This window comes from Stylophora pistillata, chromosome 6 (assembly GCF_964205215.1).
Source record: "Stylophora pistillata chromosome 6, jaStyPist1.2, whole genome shotgun sequence".
Taxonomy (NCBI): domain Eukaryota; kingdom Metazoa; phylum Cnidaria; class Anthozoa; order Scleractinia; family Pocilloporidae; genus Stylophora; species Stylophora pistillata.
In genome coordinates this window covers 17,907,572-17,917,377 of record NC_142524.1, presented here as the reverse complement: position 1 = coordinate 17,917,377, position 9,806 = coordinate 17,907,572, and the positions used below count along the sequence as shown (strand labels likewise).

Below are 9,806 nucleotides of genomic sequence, written 5' to 3'. Positions count from 1 at the left end.
AATAAAAAGTCTTGAATTGCATTATCCAATGACCCAGTTTTTAATAAATATTATTATATATAATAATATATATTATAAATCTATCTATACTATATATTATAAATCTATTATGTATGATATTGTCCAATGAGTAACTGAACAGGTATTATCCATGATCAAGTGACGTCACCTCTATCTACAGAATTGACAGAAAACAAATGATAACTGCCTAACACTATTTTTTTTGAAGGGCGTTAACCTTTCTTTAAGAGCCACTGACCCTTAATATCGAGAATCTGCCGACAGCTGCAAGATTTCGTAATTCATTTTATTTTTTCTAAAGGACCCTAATAATGAACCTTTTTCGAAATTTAATTTTATCAAAAAGTTCTATCGCGCTTTTTTTCTCCGAAAAATTAAAAAGTTCAAAATACGCCTTAGTGGCCGTTGTCCTCCCCCCTTAAGGCAATGAAAAATTATACAACTTTGGTAACTTCGTAAGCTATAATGCGATGCAATCTCGCCTTTAAATTTTGTATGCTTGCAGATGGTCCTTTTATCTCTTGGAGAATATTAATTTCTGGTTATGTTGTTAACTTAAGTCTAAATAATAACCCGTTGAAATAAAATATTTCGCGTCTCTTTTGCGGAGGTCAACTTCAGTGGGTCAACTTCAGTGGCCTATGAACAGGTCTGCCATATGTACTTAAAAATCATAATGATATACACCATCTTAACGCTTTACCCTAAAAGAGTTTGGGCTATTTTGTCAAAAATGCAATACGAACTGCTGAGCAGCATTCACGGCCAAAATAGCCGTCTTTCACCGTTAATTTTCCGAAATGGTGAATGACCGAGATATTCAACATTAAACTACCCTCAGTAAAACTCAGGATAAACATGAAGTTCATCGCAAGTTATCCAGCACCAGGAAAATACCAATGAATAGCCTGTTCTTCTGAACGTTTTTCTACAATTTTCCCGTGCGCGCGAACGCTGCATTTTCCAAGCGCTTTCCAACAGAATAACCAACGCTGAATGCCATAAAAACATGATGTTTGTCGATTGCTTTCCAGCTCCACGAAAATGCCATTGTACAGCTTGTTTTCCTGAACATTTGACCATAGTTTTCCCGAGCGCGTGATCGCTGCATTTCCTAAGCGTTATCCTGCACAATTACCAACGGTAACTGCTATGAAAATATGATGTTTGTCAATTGTATTCCTGCTCCACGAAAACGCTGGTGTCTAGCTTTTTTTCCTGAACGTTATTCTATAATTTTTCCAAGCGCGCGAACGCTGCATTTGTCGAGCGTTTCCCTGCAGAATTGTGAACGGTAAATGCCATTAAAACAAGAAGTCCTTCGATTGTTTTCCTGCTCCACGAAAACGTTATTGCTAGCTTGTTTTCCTGAACGTTTTTCTCTAGTTTTCCCGAGCGCACGATCGCTACATTTTCCAAGTGTATTCCCAGAGAATTCCTAATAGCATGTAATCATGATCTTCGTCGATTTGTCCTGCTCCATGGAAACGGGAATATATATAATGATATATGTGACTATCACGGTCTGTATGTTGTGAGATTTAACGCCACTATCCCGGTCGGTATGATTATATTATAAATTAAACAGTAACTAAATTTTTTTAATAATAATAAAATATATATATAGATATGTAACTGCAGAGAGTACTTTTTTTTTTTTTTTTTTAAATATAAAAGCCTGGAGACCAGGCGGTTTTATTTCGTCAATGATATCTTTTTACAATTCTAATTGATTAAAGTGTTCGAATTAAATTATGAGTTACTTAGGTAATTACAGGTCTCAATTAACTAATGATATTTTCTCTTACAGGCGGCACGAACAGCGCACGGGCCATAACAGCCCGGAGTAAGCGCACACCTTGTGTGCCTCATCAGTGCAGTGCTGATGCTAGGATACGGGGGAAACGATATGGATCCCCAAACGATCCCACACTCGTGGTATCGTCTAAGCCATGCAAGAGTGCTCAAACTAAAAGAGCCTAGTGAGCCATGCACAATGCTAGCGGCAATGACTCATCCCACAGTGTTCACAACGGCGTAAAGTTAACGGCGTAAAATCTCCCAATATATATAACACCGACTAAAAAAATTACGAGATGCAATGAATATATGAAGTTCATATATTTTGAACTGCGGTATTAGATAGGTATGATGTGCGATCCTCGCAGTAGATAGCGCTATTTATGCAATAGCGAGAATCAGACCTGAAAAAAAATCAGGCCTGTACGGGACTCGAGCCACTGACCTCAGCGATACCAGTGCAGCGCTCTACCAATTGAGCTAACAAGCCAACTGGGAGCAGGCCGTTGTTGATTCGTAATAAACCCGTGAAAGTGATAAATGAGATACAATGAATATATGAAGTGCATATATTTTGAACTGCGGTATTAGATACGTATGATGTGCGATCCTCGCAGTAGATAGCGCTATTTATGCAATAGCGAAAATCAGACCTGAAAAAAATTAGGCCTGTACGGGATTCGAACCACTGACCTCTGCGATACTAGTGCAGCGCTCTAACAATTGAGCTAACAAGCCAACTGGGAGCAGGCCGTTAAGTTGATTCGAAATAAACCCGTGAAAGTGATAAATCAGATGCAATGAAATATATGAAGTTCATATATTTTGAACTGCGGTATTAGATACGTATGATGCACGATCCTCGCAGTAGATAGCGCTATTTAAGCAATAGCGAAAATCAGACCCGAAAAAAATCAGGCCTGTACGGGATTCGAACCACTGACCCCTGCGATACCAGTGCAGCGCTCTAACAATTGAGCTAACAAGCCAACCGGTCAGTGGTTCGAATCCCGTACAGGCCTGATTTTTTTCAGGTCTGATTTTCGCTATTGCTTAAATAGCGCTATCTACCGCGAGGATCGTGCATCATACGTAAGTACCAGTAAGTCAGTCAATAAGTCACTAAGTCCGTCGATGACTAGTCAGCTAGACAGTCAGTCACCAGTCAGTCAGTCAGTCACCGGTCAGTCACAAAGTCAGCGAGGCACTCAGGTACTAATGACTCGGTTAAGCAGTCAGTCATTGGCCACTCATTAACTATTAATTCAGTCACTCAGTGAATCAGTCAACCGGTCAGTTAATCAATCAGGTAACCAGTCAGTAAACCAGTCAGCCAGCCCTTCAGGTGCCACTGGGTCGGTCAATAAGTCGTTAACCAGTCAGTCAGCTAGTTAATCACCAGTCAGTTAGATAGTTACCTGGAAGACGGGTCAGCAACGCAGTGAACCAGTCAGGTAACAGTAACTCAGTAACATGTGATTCAGTCAGCCAGTCACTGAAGCAGTCAACCATCAGTCGGTGAGGAAAGCAGTCAACCAGTCAGTCAGTCACTCCGTCAGTCACTCCGTCAGTCAAGTACAAGTCGGTCAGCCAGTTCGTTAGCAAGTTTAGGCACCAGTTAGTCAACCCCTCAGTCGCCAATCACTCTGTCAGTAAGTTAATCTACTTGTTAACCGACTAGTGACTGACAGGCGTCAGTCACAAGTCGGTTAACAAGTAGGTTAGCCAGTCAATCAACCTGTGAGTCCGTCATTCAGTCAGCCACTCAGTCACTGCAACGGAATTTAGTCAGCTAGTCGGTCAACTACCAGTCAGTCACCAGTCACTTAGCCATTAAATCACCATTCGGTCGGCAAGGCAGTCACCCAATCAGTCACCTAATCAGTCGTAAATCTCTCACACAGTCATTTCGCCAGTCACTTACCAGTCGGTCAGCAAGTCAGTTAACCAGTCAGATAGCCAGTCAAACACCATTGAGTCACTAAACCATTCAGTCAGCCAGTCAGTCAACAAGAAAATCAGTCACCAGTCGATTAGCCACTCAGTCACCAGTCGGTCAGCAAGTCAGTTAACCAGTCAGATAGCCAGTCAAGTACCACTGGGTCAGTCAACCATTCAGTCATCCAGTCAGTCAACCACCTAGTTAACCTCTCAGTCACCAGCAAGTAGCCATTCAGTCACGAGTCGGTCAGCAAGTCAGTCAACAAGCAAATCAGTCACCAGCCAATTAGCCACCCAGTCACCCGTCAGTCAGCAAGTCAGTTAACCATTCAGATAGGCAGTCAAGTACCAGTGAGTCAACCAGCCAGTGAAACTCTCAGTCCACAGTCAATTACCCACTCAGTAACCAGTCGGTCAATAAGTCAGTTAACCAGTCAGATAGCCAGTCACGCGCCACTGAGTCAGTCAACAATTCATTCAGTCATCCAGTCAGTCAACCAGCCAGTCACTCACCAGTCTATAAGCCACTCAGTCACCAGTCCGTCAGCAAGTAAGTTGACCAGTCAGATAGCCAGTCAAGTACCGGTGAGTAAGTCAATGATTAAGTTAGCAGTTTAGTCAACCAGTCAGAGAGCCACTCAACTACCCGTGAGTCAGTCAGCCACTCAGTCAGCCAGTCACTCAACCAGCCAGTCAGTCACCAGTCAATTAGCCACTCAGTCACCAATAAGCCAGCAAATCATTTAGCCAGTCAGATAGCAAGTCAATTACCATTGAGTCAGAACCTTTCAATCAGCCGGTCAGTCAACCAGCCGGTCAGTCACCAGTCAATTAGCCACACAGAAACCAATAAGCCAACAAGTCATTTAACCAGTCAGATAGCAGGTCAAATACCATTGAGTGAGAACCTTTCAATCAGCCAGTCAGAGAACTATGCCGTCAGCCAGTCAGTCACCAGTCAATTGCCCACTTAGTCACCAGTCAGCCACCAAGTCAGTTAACCAGTCAGATAGCCAGTCAAGTACCATTGAGTCAGTCAACCTTTCATTCATCCAGTCAGTCAACCACGCAGTCAGTCAGTCAGTCACCACTGAATCAGCCACTTAGTCACCAATCAGTCAGCAAGCCAGTTAACCAGTCAGATTGCCAGTTAAGTTCCACTGAGTCAATGAACAATTCAGTCATCCAGTCATTCAACCAGCCAGTCAGCTATAGTTAGCCATTTTTTTCAAAATCATGACACGATATACGTCCGGTTGTTTCCACGCATACTTGCAATCATTCCTGCTACACGATATACGTGCGTTTTTTTCTCACGTATACTTTCGTTTTATTCCCAAGTATATGACCATTTTCTTACAAACACGCATATATATGCGCACAAAAAAAGCCCATATATATACCTTACGAACAAACGTTTGTATATGGGGTTATAGCAGGCAATCATATAAAATGCATCGAACTATACCGTTAGCAATAAACCTACTTCATGTACGATAGAGCCGGAGAGCACTTTCAGTTTGAATCAAGCATGGCCGCCATGGTCATTTTAATTTCGATCAAGGTTTGGTTCTTACTCATTGCCTCCGCGGCAGTGGTGGTTGTTAGTTCCCCAACAACGGATTTGTTGGAATCCGTGGGCTGTCTGTTGAGAGACTGAACGTTACTTTCTAAATGCTGACCGAAACATGGTAGAAAACTTAATTGTACGACCTCAGGTTACCATCGATTCAGTTCTTGGATTTGTCTGATCGTACCTGTTATACTCTTGACATAATCGGACACGTGAATACCACGTGTAACTGACACTCCGCTACAGTTTGAAATACGTATCCTATTTTTAATCTCGACGATTCACTTGTACATAACACAAAAAAAAAATACAGAATTAACAATGCGAACTTAAACCCAACGAAACTAAAATACAACGAAAGGAATACGAGAAACTACAGGAAAATATAAACGAAAGCGTAACTACTCACAAGATCTGTACGGTGCTCCGGAATAACAACGACTGAATGAAAACTACAACTACGATGTTATATAGCGGATAAATGCTAAAACAATAGACTAAACAAGGCTACACAATACTCAAAGGTAATTACATGAAACAACGCTGACAAACTTAATTTACATTTTGACAGCACGAAAAAATACAAACTAATAAAAACAGAACTGAACTATCGAGACGAGAACTATTTACACTAATTACAATTAACAAAGACGAACGACAGAACTGATAAGAAAAAGTAACTCTCGTGGCTACATAGCCCCCCTAATGAACCACTAAAGTCAGCAGTTCATTACTTAACGTAACTATTGTCCGACACGAGAGTACGTTTATCCTTTTACAGTATGGATTTTTCAATTCCATTGCATTCTTCTTAACAACAGGTTCTGCTTCTCTTTTTAAGCTTTGTTTTCTCCCTCTAAGAAACACAGTTTAGTAACTGGTCTTGTAAGAATTGTGGTAGCTGTTTGCACCTTGGCTGATCGGACTTTCCCGTCTCTTCCGGTGAAAACCTCGGTTACTCGGCCTAACGGTCATCCTCCTCGATGAATGCTGTCACCTGCAGTTAGAACCAGGTCTTCGTTCGCTAAGCAACGGCGAGGTTTGGTCCACTTTGCTCTCTCTTGAAGGGTTGGCAAATACACCTTCAACCAGCGCTTCCAAAACAAATTGGCCATGTACTGGACTTCACGGCAGCGTCGCTTGCTATACATTTCTTCTTTGTTGAAGACTCCAGGAGGCAAATTTGGTTGACTCTTAACAAGAGCAGATGGTTTGGCGTAAGAGGCTCCAGGTCCTTCGGGTCACTACTGACAGGAGTCAACGGTCTGCCATTTAAGATCCCTTCAACTTCGCTCATCAACGTTCGGAGAATTTCTTGCGAGACGAGTTTGTTGTCCTAGCAGTGCTCTCAGGATCTTGCGCACAGATCTGATCGTGCGCTCCCAGGCCCCACCCATGTGCGAGGCTGTAAGAGGATTGAATTTCCATCTAATATTCTTCTGACGAAGAAACCTGTGGATTGATTCTTGATTTAAATCATTCAATGACCCGCGTAACTCTCTTTCCCCTGCTTGGAAGTTCGTCCCATTGTCACTGTAAACGGTAACTGGACATCCACGTAAATTAATGAATCTTCGTAGCGCATTAACGAATGAATCAGTGTCAAGCGAGTTCACGACCTGTATATGAACGGCTCTGACGACCAGGCAAGTAAACAAACACCCGAAACGTTTCACGTTCGAGCGACCTTGGCGTACATAAAAGGGACCAAAGTAATCCACGCCTACGTATGTGAACGGTGGATCTCCTGACATTAGTCTTTCCCTTGGCAGGTCGGCCATCAACTGCTCTCCACGAACTGCACCAAGTTTCTTACACTGGAAACAGCCACCAATCACTCGACGCACAGCTGAACGCCCCTTTATCATCCAATAGAATTGTCGTGAGCTGAACAGTCCGTATTCTTGACCGAGGTGGCCAACGTTTTTGTGGTGCTGAGAAATGATCATATCCATTACCTGATGACGATACGGCAGAATAGTTGGATGTTTTGCGTCATAGTTGATTAAGGCATTTTCCAGTCTTCCTCCAACTCTTAGAATTCCAATGTCGTCCAACAACGGATGAAGTTTGCGCATGTGAGCTGGTATCTTAAGATTCTTTAACTCGGAGGTAACTCGACATGAAGGCTTCGATAAACTGATTGTCTGTATGGCTTGAGTGACTTCCGGAAATGAAAGCCTTTGTACATGCTTGATAGCTTCCCGTTCTGCGTTCTGTAATTCTTCCACGGACAGGAACTGGGATCCCTCTTTCAAACTGCTTTCAAGTGTGGAGTTAATGGATCTGCTACTGTGTCTTTCGATGAGCCACGTTCTGAACCTCAATAGCCAGGCCACAGCTCTTCGTAATGTATCCCAAGATGAGTAATGCTCTATCAACATGGAGAGAACTTCGCTTCGATGGCGAGTCAACGACTGGCTGTGAGAATGAGTTTCACGCTTGATTTCTGGATGATCATCTGAAGGTCTTTATCGGTGAATTGTAGGATCACACGGCCAGAACTCTTCTTTTTTCTTCAGAAATTCGGGACCACTCAGCCATTTACTGCTTGTACTCATTTCTTCCACCGTAAGACCTCTGGATACTTCGTCTGCCGGGTTGTCTTCGGAGCTAACATATCTCCACTGATGAGGTGCTGAATTTTCATGTATAACTGACAGCCGATTTGCAACAAACGTATGGAAACGCTTTGACTGGTTTCTGATGTACTGCAACACGCAGGTGGAGTCCGAACAAAATGTCGATTGGCTAATTGGAATATCCAGCTGTTCTCTTACGGTCTGATCTAACTGAATGGCTAAGACTGCAGCTGACAGTTCCAACCTTGGCACAGTCATATGTCTCAAGTGAGCAAGGCGAGACTTCCCCATGAGAAACGCACAATGAATTCTTTTCTCGACATCCTCCAATCTGAGATAGGAGACTGCTCCATATGCGATTTGCGACGCGTCGGCAAAGTTGTGTAACTCAGCCATCTTCAAGTCTCCAAAGCAGGTTGGCTTAACGCTTCTGTCTACTGTTATCCGAGAGAGACCTACCAACTGAGCCTTCCACTTCTCCCACCTTTCACCATCATTAGCGCTGATTGGATCATCTCATCCAAGTTTCTGCTTACAGAGCTCTAGTAACAATTTCTTAGCCGGGAGGATGACTGGCGCAACGAAACCAAGTGGATCATAAACGGAACTTGACAGGGAAAGTATACCGCGACGGGTGTTCGGTCTGTCTTTAAGAGCAACCTTAAATAGGAACTTGTCGCTCTCCATGTCCCAGTGGAGCCCCAACGTGCGTTGCATCGGTAGCTTGTCTTTTTCTAGGTCAAGGTCTAGTACCGGTTGATCTCTCTCAGATTGAGGTCTAGGCGAATTCCTTCTTTTCTCTGGTAGTCATTCACATATCGCGTGCGATCTGTGTCGTCTCGACACCAGGAAGGGTAACCGGCGCTCTCCAGTTTAATCTTGAGCCAAGTGTTGACGTAAGGCGCAAACAATCCTTCTTGTGATTCTTCAAAGTGCCATACTTCGTGAATGCGAAGCACGCGATACCCGATCGCCACGGCTTTTTCCAATTCGGGCGAACACCAAGTACCTCGCAAGCAGCGCTTGGCGTCCGTGTGAGAGCATGTATAAGATCTTTCCAACAAGGGTTTTGCACTTCCTCTTCCACCCACTTAGCGCATAAGGGAAACGTCAACTTGTACGAACCAGAGCTCATCGTGTGTCTGTACGGTAACACGGGGTGAAACAACTCGGTGGGAGGTAACACGTCCATTTTCAATAGACCATAGTAGGCTGAGGGATCTTGATTTTCTGGTTAGTACAAGATGACGGGATGTCCAGCCGGGTACACGCCATTCTTGCTAACCCACGGGTACTCGCTAGTCACATCGACGTAACGAATCTGCTCATCGCCTGTGACTCGATGATAGAGCGCTACCGCCGCTGTTCGCCCACCAAAACATACGTCACGCGGTTCTAGCGGTGTCACCAGATGTAAATCTGTCACAAAGTGGCGGCATTCCCCATCTTGCCCTTAGAGAAGAACAAACTGTCATTCCCACATTTCCACCACCGTATACCCGGCGTCACGCAACGCTTTGACTTTCTGCAAGGTTTGTCTACTTAACGCTTCCACATTTAAACCCATGGCACAGTGAGGCACTTGTTTTCTATCGGGAGAGCAGGTACGACATCCGTGAAACAAACACCCTTGAAACTCAAAACAAGTGCGTGACTGTTCGTGATATCCATCGACGTGATGAGTGCGACCAGCCAAACGTAAGCCCACTTCACCGCCATTTCTTGCGCGACGTATGCGAATTCCACGCTGCCTCTCCTCCCACAACAACCACTCTGGCGATTTCAAAGAATGCGTTGGACGAGCCCCATGCCAACCACTACACGGTTCCAAGGCAATGCTGTCCTCCTCCATCATGCGTTTGCGCCAGTAGCGATAGCAGGCTTGTGCG

The 9,806-nt window shown here is 43.9% G+C and overlaps 2 protein-coding genes across 2 annotated transcripts; both read right to left on the bottom strand.

Annotated features, from left to right (window-relative positions):
- Window positions 1-6,618: 6,618 nt before the first annotated feature.
- LOC148728601 (uncharacterized) lies at window positions 6,619-7,719 on the bottom strand. Its single transcript, XM_088724999.1, has one exon. It carries the CDS (start codon window positions 7,717-7,719, stop codon window positions 6,619-6,621), a length of 1,101 nt encoding a protein of 366 aa, XP_088581125.1.
- An 87-nt stretch (window positions 7,720-7,806) lies between these two features.
- LOC148728600 (uncharacterized) lies at window positions 7,807-8,313 on the bottom strand. Its single transcript, XM_088724998.1, has one exon. It carries the CDS (start codon window positions 8,311-8,313, stop codon window positions 7,807-7,809), a length of 507 nt encoding a protein of 168 aa, XP_088581124.1.
- Between the last annotated feature and the right edge of the window lie 1,493 nt (window positions 8,314-9,806).